At 40.3% G+C, this 19,585-nt stretch overlaps 2 protein-coding genes across 2 annotated transcripts in view; one reads left to right on the top strand and one right to left on the bottom strand.

The window, feature by feature from the left end:
- Positions 1–201: 201 nt before the first annotated feature.
- puraa (purine-rich element binding protein Aa) lies at positions 202–8,944 on the bottom strand. Its single transcript, XM_085470167.1, has 2 exons — positions 8,778–8,944; positions 202–4,693 (listed from the first exon to the last, which is right to left on the bottom strand). Exon 2 carries the CDS (start codon positions 4,623–4,625, stop codon positions 3,768–3,770), a length of 858 nt encoding a protein of 285 aa, XP_085326293.1. The 5' UTR covers positions 4,626–4,693; positions 8,778–8,944; the 3' UTR covers positions 202–3,767.
- A 2,217-nt stretch (positions 8,945–11,161) lies between these two features.
- Positions 11,162–19,585, top strand: part of nrg2a (neuregulin 2a) — a 78,415-nt gene continuing 69,991 nt past the window's right edge. Inside the window, exon 1 of the mRNA XM_085470163.1 lies at positions 11,162–11,788. Coding sequence (XP_085326289.1) covers positions 11,380–11,788 — 409 coding nt within the window. The 5' untranslated portion in view covers positions 11,162–11,379. The remainder of the gene's footprint in view (positions 11,789–19,585) is intronic.

A 19,585-nucleotide genomic window follows, 5' to 3' on the forward strand; every position in this document is an offset into this window, starting at 1 on the left:
TAACTCTGACACCAAACGTATTAAAAAAGAAAAAAAATAAGAAAGAAAAACAATCATTACAAAAATGTAACTTGAAACATGTGCAGGTTCTGTTGGGTCACGATCAATAAAGTCTAATTTCTTTAGTTTTAGATTAACAGAAAAACTCACAGAAGAGCAATTGTTGCATACAGATGATCACAAATTGCATAGTCGGGATAGTCAGAGAACAAAGTAACGCTTTATTTTACAGCCTGGTTTTACACATACAGTACTATTGTAGAAATCTCTAAGAAGACATGAGTCATCAGGTACTCGCCATTGCAAAATTTGCATTTTATAGGCTGTAAAATTAAGCTTTAGCAATTAGTATCATTGCAAATGTATAATCAGACATTGTAGACAGCACTACATAAAAATTAAACAGACTTTTCAGTGATTTCCCCCACCCCCATCCCACAACAAGAAATGAAACATGAAAAACACATACATTTTGAATATAGATTTTTTTCACCCTCATGGGTAAATTAAATTTATTCTTTTTTTTTTATAATTTGTCAAATGTACATAAATTATATTTAATGCATCAAAAACCAAATGAGCAAATCAAATAACCTCATTTTTTTTAAATAAAAAGAGGTAACAGAAAAGAGAACAACATTCTTTGTTGAGATCATTTTTAAACAAGTATTGGTCAGGCATTTCATTAACCTGGGAAAGCAAAGTGCTACACACAACAACCACTGAAGACAGTTCACCATACACCTTAATGAGGATTGGACTGAAGCACCTTTTCTTAGCTTAAAGCTAAAATGGAGATTCCAGGGATTTTTTTTTCTTCTTTTTAAATTTTCCTTTTCACAAAAAAACAAAAGAAAAAACAAAACAAAGAAACAAAAAAAAAAAACAACTCCATTGTATGTTTACAGTCTACCTTGAACAAACCATTAGCCAAGTTTACCCTTTTCCTTGAGAGGGGCATACTTGCAGGGACAATGTTCGATTTCAAGTTAAAGTAAGTACGTGAACTGCTTGACTCAACAGGCTGCTAAGACCTTGGTTTACTATATTTTCCTCCAGGATGGAGCTTTGTGTGCAAATAAAGGCATACAATTCCTTCATGAGAAATAAACATGGAATTCAGCCATATGCTTTCAAATAGTAATCATATATTTAATTGATATACATATATTGCCACCATTGGCACATATGATATTGCACACAGTGATGAAATGTTGCACAGAAAGAAAAAAAAACAAAACGATATTTTTGTGGGCAAAAACATTCCAAAATTACAAATAATGTGGAATAATGCTGAAAAGGTAAAACTACATAAAAACAAACAAAAAACAAACAAACAAAAACCCCCACAAAACAAAACAAGACATGCTTGCTACTCCCCATTAATTGAGCAACTTACAACTTACACATAACTAACCCAAGCCATGAAACAAGCATTTTAAGGGGTGGGGTGGGGCTTTCCCGTAACAACGGATACCATTTCAGGCCACTACTGATGTTCCCAATCAGCCCCTGCTCTCCCTGCTAATGCATATGGCTGGTGAAGAGCCATCTCTTCTGCATCGTCTTGCATCTAGGTGACCACCCCCTTCCATGTTTACATGTAGGCCGATACCTGGATGGCTAGGGAATGGGGATGGCAATAAAGTCGGGGGGGGGGGGGCTGAAAGGTAGCAGAAAAAAGTTAAGAATTCTGCTCCTATTTTTCTAAAGAGTTTGTAACAGACACTTTTAGCACCACGAGTCGTGCGCTAGCACACAAGGGGGCTGAGACACAAGAAATAGAAGAAAAAGGAGTTTTGAAAAAAAGAAGAAGAAGAAAACAAAAAGAAGCCATAACTGCGATCCAAAGCACCAGGCCAGCGTGTAAGCATGCGGAGTGTGTAAGGCACCAGGTTGTTTATATGCTGAAGAGGATGCTCCCAATCAGGTATCATTTAGGCTATACCAAAGGCTCCAAAAATAGGTGGTCAAGGACAGTCTAGTTTGCTGGTTTCCAGTCAATCTAAACATGGGAGCAATCATTTAATTCAATGCTGAGGTAAATCTGACAGTATCTGATTGTTGCCAGTTTCTCTGGAGTTTACTGACAGAGTTTATAAAACTGCTATCACACATCTATGAGATGCGACTGAACTGGATTAGAACCAGTTGTTTTCCGTGTGGCAGCCCAAATATTTACAATTAGACCAGAACAGAATCTCATCACCCCAGGTGGGTATTTGGGCTTACAAATCTAAAGCAGAGCTATGAGAATGTATCCAAAGTAGCCCCACACTGAACTTCACACCCTCAGATCTTAAAACGCAAGAAAGGAATGTGCACATCCAATGACATAACAGACATTCACCAACAGGTGAACCAGGCCGTCTTCACCTCGGCTAAGCCAGGCAAGCGCCTCAGTGGCCGTCCTCATAGTGTGATGGTGACATTTCGATTACTGTTCACAAGGTCGCTGCTTTTACAATCATGCTTTGAAACAACTTCCACTAGAACTACACCGAGCCTTTTGGATGGTAATCCCCCCCCCCCAGTCCTCGAACTTGAGATTCATACAACATAGGCAGATAAAGATACGTATGGAAGGGTCTTTGAGCCAATATTTTGGGAGACCAACGAAATCGTAGTGCAGATAAACATGCAGCAACAGCACTCCTTGGCACCATTTAGACTTTTATGACTAAACAAGATCACAAAAAGTTTGTTTCATATGTACTAACCGATTGCGCTCTTCCAGTTTTTACTATGCCAATCAACACAGTATATTCAGGGTCTTTTGCCTTGTTAAATAATCTGCAGTTCAGGCCATTTGCTACATGTTGTCTCTGCATTTCCTCTATCAAATACACATTTAGTACCTTTAAACTGAACACATTGCATTAACAACGAGACACAAAGGTAGTCTATTATATATCCATCTGCATGGCAACAATTTCAACTGAAACAAAAGTTACAATATTAATATATCTTTGAATGCCTCTGGCAAATGTCAAGATCCAATGACCAGTTCCTTATATGCAATGCATATTGCACAATAAATAGAGCACTTATTTCATTTCATGAAAATGCCTACACGTTCCTTTGTTTTGTTTTGTTTTTAATATATATATATATATATGTACTGCATGAAATCTTATCAGTTTCCGAAGCAGGCCTAGCCCTCATATGATTTATGTGTAAACACCTCTCTACTCACAGGTAAAGGTAAATAGGATGGCAAGTACATGTGACAACCTTTTACAAAGTTTTGGAATTTTGGTCTAAAAATTAAAACATCTGATTTGTGCTGAAGTCATTTAACTCACATGAGAAGGAAACTTTTTTGTCTCTCCTTTGAACTCGGCAATAATTCAATTTGAACATTGCAAACACTTTTTTTTCCTCTCCTCTTTACAATAGCTTTAACTGGTACAAAAGTTTTCTGTTAATAAGGGAAATAAACAGTTCAATATCGTTTGTCAAGTAGGAAACAATGTTCAAATATAATGTTATTACTTTGTTTAGCAGCCTGTTACTGTATTAATGGTGGTTAAGTGGGGTAACATCCAGCGATGAGTGACAACATGTCATAACTGTCAGGTCGTGGAGGTTTCTTATATTGTGGGTGATGCTCCCTTGGTTAAACCAATACAGTTAAATCTTTAGATTTCTTTCATTATACAGTAGAGTGTTTTCTTTTTAATTATAATTCTCTTGTTATTTTCATTACTCTGGCATGTTTTTCCTCTCTCTCTCTCTCTTTTTTTTCTTTTTTTGTTTGCTGTCTATCAATCCTCGTCTCCATCGTCCTGCTGCATCTCCTCTTGTTGCTGCAGCTCGCATGCCCTTTTCTCCCGCTGTTTCTCCTGGATCTTCTTCATCTCCTCGGCATATTTACAGAAAGTATTCCCAAATTTGGACCACACTTTGTAGGGCACTGTAATTGAGTTGCGGTACGTTGGCTTCACCTCGCTTACCCTCATAAACACACCGTACTTATTGGATCCGACGTCGAAGAAAAACCGTTTGTTGTCCACAGTCAACGATGACCCTTCGGGCAACTCTGCAGGTTCGTCCTCTACACCATAATCGTCAATAAGTTTAGCCAAAGCGTCACGAAACTCAATAAGTCCCTGGGCAGGCAGAGCAATCGTCTGGCCTTGCGTGAATCCCAAACCGGGCCCCCGGTTAACGGTCTGTCGAATCCTCAGAAACCGTCCTCGCTGGTTCTCTTTCAGATCCATATAGTATTTCCGATTTTCTCGGACCAAGAACTCGCTTTTGAGGGCTCGCCTGGGCTCGTCTTGTACCATCCCCGGGTTGCTCGGACCCAGCTGGGCATAATGTTCGATGAAGTCCCCCAAGTAGTCACGGAACTCAACCGCCACGGACATGGAGAGAGTGAGGCGGCTCTTGTTTCCACCGGCCCCGACTTCTGCTATCTTTAAGAAGCGGCCTTTCGCGTTCTGCTTAACGTCCAAATAGAAACGTTTGTTTTGGATGTCAACCCTCTTCGATGCCAGCTCTTGGGTCTCATGCTGGAGCCCGGAGGCCGAGCCCGCCCCTCCTGTCGCTAGGTGCATGGAACCGAAGCCTGGGCCCGTAGCTGCTCCTCCCTGCTCACTTCCACTGTCTCTGTCCGCCATGATGCTGCCTGCCTGCCTTCTCCCTCTGTCTGCTGCACAGCCACAGCGAGCCGGAGCTCTCGCGAGATCTACACAAGAGTATAAAAAAATAAAACGAGAAGGGCGCTTAACGCAGAGCGATTGCCATGGGTTTTAATGCCCTTTATGCCACACCGCACGACTAATGTCATAAGCTGTCACTAACATTGAAAGCGAAACCTACGGTTGTTGGAGGAAATGCGTCTACCAGCCCACTTAAGTTTCATTTCGTCTGTACAACTCCCGAAAAGCCAGGTGCTTTTCCAACCTGGAAAGACCCAAGCTTGCCCTCAAGTTTTTATCTAAGAAAATAGCCTTCTAATGCATCACCGACTTCACATCACAAGTATATCTGTTTACGTGGGATGTGCTAACGAGTTTACAGATCACCGTTTGCTCTCAAAGAGTTGAAGAATTAAATTTTTTTTTTGATTTACAAGTCACAAGAAAATCGGTCTATACATATTATTTAACAGGACCACATCAGCAGCAATACAAATAATAGCAGGACTGATAAAACGAATAGCTTGTAACGAATAATTAGTTTTCACTCTAGGCGACAGTCAATTATTACATAATTTATAATACGTCTTACCTTTTATACATTGTATTGGATTTCTAGGCTATACTAAACACTGATATCAGCATTAGAATTAGAAAGGAAGGAAGGAAGGAAGTTTAGTTTAAAATATATGCTATGTATAGCTAATAATACAAATAAAAAAAATTATATATATTAATTTTTAGTTTCCGATTCCCGTTTTATTTTATGAATGAGCAGTTTTGTTCTATAACGCCAAATCATGTCAGAAAGGGAGAGAGAGCCGCCATGTTAACTGTGTGGGAATAATATGAGCAGAGGTGGGTCTCACACAACATTGTTTCAGCAACTCAGCTAAGTTTCCCCACCCTAGAGGCTACTTACCTCTGCTTAGATAAAAGACGGAACAACTAGGCTAGCTTTAATACCACCAGTCATTCCTCAGTTTGAAATCTGTAAAGGTGCAAATTTTTTTTTACAAAGGTTACATTTTTTATGTAGCAAAACATCCAATGAGCGTGCTCGGTATGCCTACGGGACATGCAAAACAGCTGCCAACATCAAGGCTAACACACACAGAAGGCGTGAAAGTGTAGCAACCCCTCCTGTAGCTTACGTTCATGAAAGAAAGGTGCTGTTTCTAAACTCTGACTTTGTGGCGACTATTTCTAAGGTAATCTTACCCACTTATTCACGCCTTAAGATAGAATTGTGTCACCCAGGTGTCCGAGCAAGGTCTGAACGCTGTCTCAGCGGAGCCCCCTGCAGCTCGCAGGCCTGCCTCATTAGTACTCGGGCCTCCTTCTCTTCAGCTATTCAGCGGCGGCAATGTCTGCTCCGGGTCTATGCTCTTTCTTTCATTTTATTTTTTTTACTTGCGCAAATGTGAAATTTGATGGGCAGACCTGGGCTATGATAGTTCAGCTCATTTGCTCTGGTAATATTTTGCGCATTTCAAGTAAAGCCACTGCATGGATTGATAATGGGAAAAGATCAAGGCATGCCCATCTGGGCCTACACAGATTATTACTGACTAGACCATGACGATCTTAGAGCATAAAAATAAGTAGTAATAAAGCCCCAAATAAATAAATAATAAACCCATCTTAACTTAAATTCTGCCCAAAAAATAAAATACAATAATCAATGCTGGCGATACTTTTTTTTTTTTTTTTACACGAAGGACCTTTTTTTTAGTCTTACTTCCGATTTACCTGGAAAACGATTTTGTTTTTTTGTTTTGTTTTTTAAAAAAGAGTGCCAAGACCTTTCACTCAAGGCATCTATGAGCCTGTATAGGGTATCTGTATTTTTTATTTAGCATAAATCTTCTGCCCTTCTTCCGCCTTTTCTAATTCCTTTTTCATATTTACCTCAAACTACTTTAGATTGCCTCCAAATCATTTTTACGACCAAAGATAAACAGCGCAAATAGGTTTTAAATGTAAAAATCGCTCAAATAGTGATTCCGGAGTTTTATTCAAGCGCACTACAAAGAGTTAGTAGGCCTATTATTACAAGAAAATAAAATTTAGTATTCAGTCAGTGACTGTGAGACAGCTGTCCTAGGCCTCGTCTATATGATTACACTGCAGAAAGCCCAGAATTTAAAACATAATTGTTTCCCCCGCCGCTCATTCTTGCAGACTCGTTTATGTGTCGCTGCCGAGTCCAAATAAGGGAAAATGGTAAGATGTTTAACTGTGGGTATCCTTTAGGCACTATTCGTTCTTCACTTCACAAACAAGACCGAGAATTGAACCTCAAACTTTTATTTAGAATAGAAAATATCAACTGCATTGATGGAAACGTTGAGATACGTGATTAATTTCCCTCTCAAAGTTGACCTTTCTTCTCTACCTTTCCACAAGACTGTTAGGCCTGACTGAAGCCAGTCATACAAACAAACCCAACGCAGAAACTTAAAAATAAAGTAAAATAAAATAAAAATAAACATGTATGCATCTTGACTTATAGATACTACTTGATTTCTCAGGCGTTAAATATTAAAGCAGTAATTTGAAATGCTTTACATTTAAAATGCTGTATGCATTCTGTATGTTTATAGTAATCATTTCAAATGCTTATTGTTTAAAAAAGAAAATTCCGGGCTGTGAAAAAAATATTGGGTAATTTAAAAAGTTACAAATATTAAAAATTATAATTAATTTAAACAAATAATGAATAATAAAATGTGAAGCAGGAGGACGCTGAAATATCCGGACGATGCTAAGAGAGAAGTCGCGTTCAAGAAAATTATTCCCTCTAAAATTCCCTGAAGAAGAATTTAGGTCGCTCTTCTACTCTGTCCATCAATAGTGTAAATCAGAGCTGCAGGTGAGGAGACAGAAGCATGTGGGCCTTAAGAGGAAACAATACACTTGACTAATTTTCTCCTTCTTTTAAACGTTCTCTTAATCTTTACCCACCTTTTATATTTTTTATACACATAAACATTCAAATATGACCTATTCTGCGCCTCAAAGGGTGATTCATTCCCCAGTAATTCCCACTTTGATTAAAAAATAAATGAATAAATTGTGATTAAAAACCTAACAACTGCGCGAGGATTAAACCAATGACAATTTTAGAGTCTAAACGTGTAACGTGTATGACTGTGATGTTCAGCGTGAGGTTGGCCTGTTGGTTTTCTATGCAAAAAAAAATCAACTAAGTTTGTCCGCACCTGCTCGCAGTGAACCTCTCTCATTATTTCATTGCCACTCCCCAGGAAACTCTGAGTACAAGCTTGTATTCTTTTCATTAAGTGTTTCTGCTGAAGAGAAGTCAACTCTATGCTGTTTTTTTTTTTTTTTTAATGATGTGCCCTTTCTTTTTATTGTTAGTTTTTCTAAATAGATGAGTCCAATAAACACCGCTGTGGATGCACGCGAAATGGGTAAGTCATTCCTATTGCACTGAATGAAGGAACAGCACTGCAAACTTACAGGCCTCGTTTGTGAATAATGTGTCGGATTTAAAATGGCCTTACCTCTCTGGGCCTCAGATTGCAATGGAACCACTCATTTAGAATTTCATCAGACTTTCTAATCAAAGCGTTTACTGTGACAAGCTCATCTTTGTCTGTACAAAGTTACACCTAAAACACTATATACGCCTCTATATACGCAGATTTATGAAGACCCACTAGACAGATGAATAACTTATCAGTTAAGCAATAAATTCATCACCAGTCGGTACTTGGCCTATTTTCTTTCTGACAATTTTAAATTATGGACGTGGATCATACATGCAGGTCTTTTTCGGATCCCGAGATCGCATCCAACGCAGTTTTCAGCCTCAGAAAGTGTTGTCGCAGTTGGTAAAAGACAGCCGCTGTGATCACCTCCCAAAGTTTCTCCCTACATCCCAGCATAGGTGGCATCGCTCCAAATGCAGCTCCATTTTTTTTTTTTTTTAATTTTTCGTTTTTTGTAGACAGATCGGTCGTACAGTGAAGTATTCATGCTTCTGTAAACTCTCCTAAGCAATGTCATATGCTTGGCTGCACGTCAGGACACTTACAGCACAGCAACAATGCGAATGACTTGTAAATAAAGCGTCATTCCACCGAGCGAGACTCCATAACCTACCTTTACCCCGCTCAGTCTGCAGGCGCAGCGCCTTAAAACCTCGACGGTCTGCCGCAGATGGCGAGACGAGGCAAAAGACACATGTGAATGCGCTCGGACTCCTGCGTGACAGCGACACGGACTGCTCCTGCTTGCTTCACAAGATGGACAAGAAACCGAGAGTCGTGGCACGAAGAGCGACACACGCACAATTCAACGCCGCTGCACGTTGCATGATGTCAACACGCAAATGTTGGAAACTCGGTTCAAGGGCGCCACTTCTCGGCGACACTGGGGAATTACAGTATTGTCTTTTTGACTGTAACAGGTATAGGGCAACATTTCTGGGAACTGTAATGCAGGGTAGCGTCTAAAGAAGTGAAATCCGAGCGTAGTTTTTGCGTTAATGTTGTGAACTTGTGTGTCCCACTTTGCCAGTGGCAAAATGAATGAATGAATGATCTCCAAAAGTTGATTCTGTTCATCTGGACGCAGCGTTTTCAGTGGGAGAAACTTTTAATCACTCTAATTATTGGTTTTCCTATCAAAAATATATTCAAAAACATATGACCCCTGTACAAAGTCCTATGTCCTGGCTCTTTGAGCAGCCACTGAAAAACTAAAGTGACTATTTATAGTAATTCCCAGCCAAGAATTGATAAAGTAGCTCTGATCTTAAAGGGGAAATCCATTACCTATTATGTGATTGCTCCTTAAATGCTTGTTCCACCAATTCCTACATCATCGCATCTATCCCGCACTGGTCTGCAGAGTGCTGTTTAAAAATCGCATTCTCAATTATAGGTGCTGACAGGAGGACTTTAGTCCACACAGTAATGTCTTGTCTATTGTGAGCGTGTTTGACATTAACACTCTATAGGTCTAATTCAAATTTCAGCACCACGGAGAGCAGCCAGGTCTGTTTCAAGCTGGCAGGTGGTGCACGCAAGTAACTCCATTGTGTTATTATAAGTTACAGTATGGTTTTGAGAGTCTTTGGCTTCCTGGTTTTAGATTGATTTATTATAGAATTTATACCCTGACCTTTTTACCTTTTAAAGGTTATTTCACTTAATCTTGTGCACCTTTCATTTGAGCCAAATTCAAATCTAGCACCCTGCTGTGTCGCTTGTTTGATGAACATCAGCAGTTAGGGTATGTTACTGTCTCTCAACTACTCTCTGGTCAGCAGATGTCGCTCTTTGTGATGCAGTTACTTGAACATCATGTATCCGCATTCAGGCTAAAACCAAACCATTATAAATTTCAACTTTAGTTATATTTGGTATGACGATAATCAGTATTCCTATGTTAATTTGTGTAGTTATGTAACGTGACGTTTGTCAAAGTGCTCTGTCAGAACTACCCTGAATGAACACGTTTAAATATATATTTAAAAAACAACAACACTTTAACAAATAGTTCATCTGCGGTTTGGACCCCGGTGTTGCAGCTCTATAGATTTAATGCGGTCTTCTTTCAACAGCGTTTTTTCTTCTTCTTCTTCTTCTTTTTCTTTCTTTTTCTTCTTCTTCTTTTTTTTAGAGGCAGAGCAGTGAATGTGACCTGAATGCAGGGCATGACTTAATGGGATGAGACGCAAAACTCATTCAAAACAGTCTCTTGAAGACTCCGAAATGCTTTCGCAGCCTTAGTCATCGCAGCCATATGATTTCTCTGGGCTCAGCGGGTTTCCGTGTGAACCTGTTTCGGTCTTTGGAGCGATGCCTTGGCTACAGTGAAATGCGATTTTGAGGAGGGACAGTCATGGATTTTGGATTTCGTTTGTTTCGTTATAACGTGAGGTCGACACCGATAAAAGACCATGGAGTGATCGGCACACAGTAGCGGGGTTTGGGGAGTGAGGAGAACGACCCTTCGGTGCGTCGGTTGCCCGTGTCAGAGCTCCAGTTCTGCGTTTTTTTTCTGTTGAGGGAGCCTCTTGGCAATCGGCATTATTTTCTGTCCGTCTGTGGCTCGTAGGGGAGGCGGAGAGAGAGCCGCGTTGGAAGGCGGCGTATTAGCGCTATAGCTGCCGAGCAGAAATAATTGCTTTATTTTAATTTAATTTTTTTTCTTTTCTTTTCTTTTCTTTCTTCTTTTTTGAAGGGGTGGGGGGAATGAAACGTGGCTTTTGTTTTGCGAGCGGACTACCAAACTTGTGGTTCACTGCAGCATTTTGCGTCTTTTCTCTCCGCTGCAGATGATACAGAAAACCATCATAGCGGTACCCCACCACTGCAATTTTTGGGCAAAGATAAGAGTGGCGTCGTCTTGCAGTTAAGGCTACTATGGCAGCATAGGAAGCATCTTCTGGAGAGAGTGAAACCGCCGATTCCTTGCTTAGCATGTCTACGATGCCTTATTATTAGTAGAAATCAGTGACTGGGTTTGAAACCCAGCGTCACCCCGCGGTTCCAGAGCTACTGTTTACCCACTGAAAATCACCCGAAAAAGCAGCGGATCCCGATGGCATGGACACTTATGCAAGGTCTGCCGCGCTGTCGTGCTACTGGAGCCTACTTGCTGTCTCTTCATTCAACCCAGCTCCATCGCCATCGCCCCGCAGCCGAGAGAGCCCTGCCGCAACGCGACCAGCGACCACCGAGCCAAAGCAGGCGGCATGAGGCTTGATTCAGTACATTTATCCATGCTGGTCATCGGGGTCTCATTCGCCTGCTACTCCCCGAGTTTGAATTCCCTGCAGGACCAGGCTTACAAATCCGCCGTGGTGATCGAGGGCAAGGTGCAGTCTACGCCTGTGAACGTCTCTGCGGAGCCGTACCGTGTGAATGTCAAAGTGCTGGATGTTTGGCCCCTAAACAGCGGGGGTCTGGAGCGAGAACAGCTCGTCACCGTGGGGGAATTTGGATCTGAGGCTCCGTGCACCAAAGTGAAGAAAAACCACAAGTACATTTTTTTCATGGACCCCACTGACGAGCCCTTGGTTTTTAAGGCATCGTTCGCGCCTCTTGACACCAGTGGAAAGAACCTAAAAAAGGATGTTGGAAGGATCTTGTGTGAGGACTGCGGTAAGTCAATGTAGCCCTAATGTGGAATACCGGTGAAGTCCAACCCGGAAGAATCAACGTTGTGTTAACAGCCCCGGGCTTGGGGCTTTTGGTAACAGGCACTCTGGTGAATTGTGGTTATTGTGGCCACAGCATGGCTTGGAGTCACTGGGTACCAAATAGGTGCCTAAGGGGCGTCTATGCAGCAATTTTCGACAACTCTCGCAGGCTCCCATAGCCCACATGATCAATCAAACTCTCTTTCTCTCTCCCATTCTCCCTGAACTGCAATAGACAAGCGCCTCGCACTGTTGCTAGTGAGGAATTGCAGTTTATGTGTACTTTACTATCTGCAGCCAGGAAAGCTGCTTTATTCTTTGACATTTCAGACACATTGCAGTGCACGTTTTACTTGTCGTTAGTCATACAATCATTGCAGTTTTCCAAATATCCTCGTGGCTTCTTTTATGAAACGTCAAACGCTTACATTTAAAGGAGCGAGCACAATTTCAGGACCAGGGACAGCGGCCTGTATCACCGGTATCACGTGTTGAAAATCACGCTGCCCTAGGCAAATTGGCTCCTAGGCTATATTTAGGCTACCGCCCTGCTTTAATGCTTTAATGCCACACTTTGTCGTAGCAGCAGCAGAGCAGGTCTGTCTGTTTGCAGACAGACCTGCTCACATGCTAAGGGCTAGCAGTGTGCTGTAGCTGAATCCTGAAACGTGATGCTGTGATTGAAAATGTCGAATTAACAACTTTCCCACGTCACACTCAAGCATTTTCCTTTTCTTGTTAGTAGTTTAAGAAATAACTTTGGTCTGTAGATGTTGTTCTTAGAGAGTAACTTGAAAACAATATCCAGGGCATTATGTTTGCAGTGAGGCATCATGACCCTGTTAATCGCCATTGAGAGAATCAGGTTTATTGACAGCAGATATTTCAAAGGAAAATAACTTTGCTCTTTTCTTCTTTTGTTAGATTATTTTCTTGAGGATGTGGAAATTACGGAGTACAAAAAAATAAAGGAAACTGCGGTGCAACAGGCTGCACTCAAATCCTGAATTATTGTACATATGTAGATGGACACAGATTTTTGCTTTTTCACTTGATTTGCATAAGCAATGTTGTTTTCAATGCCCTTTACTAGGCTAAAATGAGCCCCTACTACTTTAATTAGAAAGTAGTGCAAGTGTCTGTAACGTGAACTTAAAGGCCACATAGTTCCTTCATTGTGTCTAGGCTATGGTGTTTGCTACTCAGCTGTAAAATCTTACTTGCCTGTCTTCCACACTTCTTCCACAATGTTTAGGACACACATTTGCACTTCCATTGAAGCACTGCGGCCTAAAATGTGATGCGTGTCCTGTACTGCTGCTGTCTTAAATCCACTTAGTCTGTACTCACGAGACACAAATTCTCCCCTCTCCTCTTGATTGTGCCACTCTCACTGTGGCTTTTAAACTCATCATCTTGTTAGAGAGGTAACAGAAAATGGACCCTATTCCCTTTTGGATTCCCTGAACAGCCCAAACAGCCCTTGTCAGTTTTTCTGGCACTTATCAAAGCTTGTCAGTGATGTGATCAAACTGGCACAGCCACCTATTGTGTCACTTTGAGTTACCACACCCAGTTCCTGGGCCTTTTATTTACTTCAAAGAACCCATCAAAGTATGTGGTTATACATGGATATTAAGATCTCCCCAGAGTTTCTTTTCTGACCCCCCTCTCCTCCCCATTTATGGCTTGTCATGCAAACAGTAACAATATCCTCGTGATACTTTCAGTTCCTTTCTTTGTTCAGCACTAACCAAAGATCACCAACTTTATGGTGACTGTTTTAGGCATTTAACTATCTCTTAATGTTTGCTCATATTTTTTTGGCTTAACAAATCTTGTTTAGGCCCAGAGACTGATTCCAGGTCTTCTTAGGACCTCCCCAAAACTTGCCTTTAATCCCTTTTTGGCACCGTACAGATGCTGTCTAGTGTGTTAAACATATATACTGTGCAACTCTCAAAATTATGTGGTTGTGTGACTTCCACTTCCTATGAGCTGCCTTAAACTCAGGCTACCTACAGCAGTTAACACAGGTGTTAAAGTGAGCTTGAGCACCTTTAGTAAAAGAGTAAATCTGATAGGCAGAATAATACATATTACTATTGAGTATGTTTTTTTTCTACCTGTACTTGCTTATAGCCAAAAGGATGGAGTAATAAGAAAATAATGGCATGAAATCCCACAACCTCATTGTGGGATTTCGTGTCACATCCCCTTGTTCGTCTCATCCCTACTGAGTGTTAATGGTGCAGATGTAAATGAAGCTGCTGTGGTGGAAATTTAGCATCTAGCTCACTCCTCTTCAAAAGAGGAGTTAGCATAAATGTTGTTTATACTTTTGCTCATAAACATTATTTTTTGGTGGGCAGTAATTTTAAATGTATAGAATCTTGTTTCTGCCACTGAAAAAAATGCTTCCTTCAATTCATCCATTCTCTTTTGCTTATCCAATTTTAGGGTTGCCAGTGACAGCTGTTGTAGGGCGAGAGGCAGGGTACACGCTGGACAGATCACCAGTCTATTACAGGGCCAACACATTGACACAGACAACCATTCACACTCACATTCAGGCCAATTTAGAAATGCCAATTAACGTAACCCCACTAACATGTCTTTGGATTGTGGGAGGAAGCCAGAGGAATGGGAGAGTACCCACGCAAACATAAGGAGAACATGGAAACTCCATGCAGAAAGTCTTGCTGTGAGGTAACAACGCTAACCACTGTACCACCAAATAAAAATAACAACACTAAAATAAGACCACACGAAAAAAGGCAAATTTCTTTGCCATCGATAAATCAGAACTTCAGGTTATTATCTTAAAATTTAAAGTTATTATATCTCAAGAAACCCCAAATTCGGAGATATTTAACTTGAAGTTTTGGATTAATGGATGTCATTTTTTTTTCAGTGGCAAAACAAGCTTCTGTACGTTTTGAAATGATTTCCCACTTAAAAATAAGTGGAAACAAGCTTAATAAATTCAACAAATATGATCACACACAAGCTGTTTATATGCAGTTTATATTGCAGTGTGTCATGCTGGCTAAATATACATGTGCTGCCTATTTACAATAGAGAAATGTGTTAGGCAAAGGAGGAAGATGAAACATAATTTTAGTTAAAGTTAACCGGTTATTTGCTGAGCAGATATTTGATAAACTGGAAATTTAAAGTTTACTTGTAATGCCTTAACTTTGGAGATTTTAATCAGACATGCATGACATGCTGTAGTTGTGTTTTTTCATATTGTGAAACATCTTGCAAAGGAAATCAAAGCATCATAATTTTGTGGTGCTGTATTCAAAGTTTGCAATGAAATACTAGGTACTTCAGTACAGTTTCATACAGGCTGGTTAGCTGGCAGTACTGTGGTGAATGTACAGTCATGTGCTATGTTGGACAGGTGCAGAGCAGATTGTGGTATTTATGGTCAATGTAAGTTTACATCAAGGGTAGCAGATCTTAATGCAAAAGTAAGCTGATGATGCTGATAAGTTTCACTCAGTGGAATTTACCTTTTATCTGAACTTTATATCATCTAGTGGTTTCAGATCAGGGACGATAGCTCATACAACATCTGCGTCTATCTTGTTGAAAGTTAAGTGGCAAAAATCCACAAAGAGCAGGGACTCTCACAGCAGCACCAGACCACAGCCTATACACAAAGGAAAATTTTACTGGATCTCACAATGCAAAATATAATTGCTTATTTCAAAGTGGTTCTTATGCCCACATTGCACTGCTACACCCGTTTCCTCACCTGCAAAATCCCACTGTAACTCCCTGTTAACACCTGCACTTTGGCTGCAGGACTCAGTCAGCTGGGTGCTCTGGGTTTCTGTCAGAGCAGAGATGAAATCAGCAACAATTACACTTCTTATGCTACAGGTTACAGAAAGCATGCACAAACACAGGTTCATGTTAGCTATGAAAATGCTGCCCTCACACTGGTTGTCCATGTCTGGCTGAATCAGTAGCATTATCTGTGACATTACTGTGTATAAAAAAAGTTATACAGTAAGCTAGCAGACATATAAACATCTCACTCAAGTATACATTTCAGTATCATTGCATGACAGCCAGTATTTCCTTGGAGTTTAGTGCTGCTCTGCAACAGGTCACTGTTGATGCTATCACTTTTAAAAAGGAAGTTCGCTTATTATACAAAGCAGGCACAAGCATGTCAGATATACTGGTATTCCAGAATAAGGAAATCTACACAGTGGACCATAGTCAGTATTAGTGCACCATAAGGCCCAGTGACCTACTCCTCAGTACACAATTTGTGTTTACATCTCTTTTTAAGCTTGTTGAACATATGTCAGTTGACTTGGCGCACAAGTACTGAAGTAGGAGGCAGACTGCTCTGTACACACACACACACACACACACACACACACACACACATTGTCATCCATTTGTCTATTCAGAACCTTTTTCAGAGATCACATCTCAGGATTGTTTCATTATTTTATGTATTTATTTATTTATTTTAGCCTAAATCAAAAGTGTGCAGACTGAAACAAATGTGGTAGGTGCCCCCCCCCCCCCAGCTTTTTGTCTATCCACAGACTCATTGAGGAGACCTACATAGCTGTATTTTGCGTGTGCATGTGTGTGGGTGTATTCAGGCTGGTGGGAGCACTGTATGAGTAAAATGAAGTACAAATCAGTGCAATGTCTATGACAAAAAGCTCTCATTTTAAAAGCTGTACATTGTACTGCAAAATGCATCAAACATGCAAATCACTGTCACTTGTGTGTATTTTTAAAGTGCTCATTCTGGCCATTTAGTTTTTTTGAGCTTGATCAATGTAAACCTGTTGCAGTGAATGCACACCCTGTTACTAATCTGTCACTGCAAAGTCCAACTGTATGCAGGTCACAGCTGCTGCATTGAGGTGGTAGACAGGCAGAATTTTGCCTGCAAGCTATATCTTTCTGTGAATTGGAAGAGGTCCTTAGAAGAGCCAGACATAGAACAAGAATGACAGCTGCTGATGGCTACTGGGCTCTGCTTCTACCCCACAATTTAGTCTTGTGGCAGCATTAATCAGCATGCATCTACAAGTTGGTCATTACACCCCAATGACACTCTCAGGGGCCATTTAGCAAACAGTTGTGACAAAGGTGCTCATTTACTGTATTTCACCAGCAAAAATTATTGCCATGCAAAGGATGTGTGCTTGTTTAGGTGATGACTGAAGCGTTTTTCGATGGTCAGTGTTGTGGCCTTCCAACTGAACGTGACTGAGATTACACTTTATATTATGCGATTGTGTGAGGATTGTTTTCTATGTTCACATGGTGGTCATTTATGAAGAATTTCTGCCCCATTCAATCTCATCTTGGCTATTTTACAGTGACAAGATTGCTTGATGTATAGTCACAAGATCTGTGGGGGAAAAAGGCATGACCATTTTCAGTAATTGGGTGCCCATTTTCTTGTCCATTAGGTACTTTCTCACAATCACTCAGACTTGTGCTCCACGTTTCTAGAGACAGATTTTTAAAAGCTATTATTGTGACAGGGTAAGCATTTAGGATATCTATCTTTTGCGTCTCCATAAGTCACACTGCCCCAGTAACAGAGCAGCTGTCATGGCACAGTTGAGGTTTTCTGATTTGGGTCATGGTTGTACCTGTTTGTACAGCAGAGCTATTGCAAGTGAGCAAGCGGTGTGCTTCGAGCCTTTCCTCTACACTCCTAAAATTTCAAATCAGATTCTTCCCAGCTCGTGTGTTGTAATTGTTGCTCTTCTGCGTTACGTAATGAGCTCTATAGAGCCATGATATGAAAAAAAGAAAGAACAGTCATAGCAGAAATAAGAGTTAGAAAAAGATGATGATTTAGAGCAGAATTCATTCTTTTTTTGGAGGTGAGGCACATATTTGGTTATTACTGTTACTGAGTAAGCCAGTACTTTAACTACAGTGTTAGTTGATCCATTTATTGTTTAAAACAGTGTGAAGCTCTTAACGCTGATGCATGTTTGTGAAAGTTACACAATTATCTCATCAATGAGGAATGTCAATTTCCTTTCTGCTCTAGTTGTGGCATTCACCAGATATGCAATGTCATTTGAAATACTCAAAATCACAGTGGATGAAGATGGAACATATTAGCTTTAGTTACTACCACCTAAAAACTTTCTGTTATTATGTAAATGTACTGTGTTACTCCTTGCCTTCCATGATTTAGAACATTAATACGGTTACTGTACAATACTGTGCAGAAGTCTTGAGCCACCTATCATTGCTTTATACTTTGCTGGGAAAATGGGAAATGTGTGCCGGGATTTTCTGAAATATGTGCAAACACGCATGGAAATACAGTATATAAAGCAAAAACAGAGTATGTACATTTATAAGGTGCTTGAAAGTCAATATTTGGTATGGCCACCTTTATTCTTCAACACAGCATGAGCTCTCTTAGGCAAACTTTCTTGTACTCTCTTTAAGGATTATTCAGGATTAGTTCTCCAGGCTTCTTTAAGGATATTCAGAGTTTTTCTTTGGATGCTGTTTGCTTCTTGTTCTGCTCTCTCAAGATGATCCCACACTTATTCAATAATGTTGAGCTTCTGGTTCGAAGGAGGCCAATCAATGACTGATAGTGTTCTTCTGTGTGGTTTTCTATGCAGGTATGCTTTTAATGCACTGACAGTGTGTTTGGGGTGTTTGACATGCTAAAATTGAAGCTATTGCCAATTAGATGCTTTCCGTATTGCATATTTCCATATTGCGTGGTGGATCTGATGATACTTTTCTGTTTTTTGGCAAGCTCTCCAACACCACAGGCTGAAGCGCAGTCCCAAACCAAACAGGGCCTCCACCACAGTGTTTTACAGCTGTAGACACTCACTGTTGTACCTCTCTCCAGTCTTCCTCTGTACACGTTGATGGATTTTTGGTCAAGTTCTTGTGTAATTTGGCATACCTTAGTCTTTTCTCCTTGTTTTCCCATCCTTAAGAATAGCTTCTTGACAACGCCCCTCCGCTGAGACCAATGATGAGGCTCCAGTAAAGAGTATTGAAATATGCTGAAAGGTTAGTTTGTAGACCTGCCACTTTTTATTGTCCTCTACTTGTCCAGGTTCCTCAAATTTGTTTAAGGACACACTGCATACCATACCAAGTTTTCAACTAATAGATCTTTGAAAATTACCTTGTTAGTGGAAAAATACTAGCTTGCGTTTGTATAAGTATACCAACTGGAGCATTTTTCACAGATTTACGTAAAGAAATGAAAATGTGTTTTTGCAGCAGGATGGTAGTAACAAAGTGCAATGCAAAGGTGCAATTTAAAGTTGGTTCTTTGCTAAGCCGTCTGTTATGTGCAGGTCTACAGGTCAGTGTTAAGTGGCATAACAAACAATAAACATTCCACTGAAAATGGTCAGGTACAAGGACTGGACTGAAAATGAGTGAAAAAGCAGCCAATATATATATATATATATGACTACAGTAAACATAAATATATGACAATTTTGGTATATGAAAGATACAAAACGGGCCAAAATTATCTATCAGCTGCAAACACAATATTTGATTTCCAAATTATATTCATATCAGTAATTTAAGATGGGCACCGATTGGTAGCAGGTATTTGAGAAATAAGATTCAGGTTTTCAGCTTGCTTAATGGTTCTTGCTGGTTAGACAACAAATGTTAGAGAATGTCATGTACCTAACGGATTTCATACAGTATTACGGTTATTAAGGTTAAGCACCATTTGTGATGCAAGGAAAGC

The sequence above is a fragment of the Copadichromis virginalis genome, linkage group LG10, assembly GCF_057382275.1.
Source record: "Copadichromis virginalis isolate Kocher_CV1m ecotype Utaka linkage group LG10, C_Virginalis_male_GT1.1, whole genome shotgun sequence".
NCBI lineage: Eukaryota > Metazoa > Chordata > Actinopteri > Cichliformes > Cichlidae > Copadichromis > Copadichromis virginalis.

What these genes read in the sequence shown, in the direction of transcription:
- puraa (XM_085470167.1), bottom strand. Translation starts at nt 4,625, where the DNA reads ATGGCGGACAGAGACAGTGGAAGTGAGCAGGGAGGAGCAGCTACGGGC.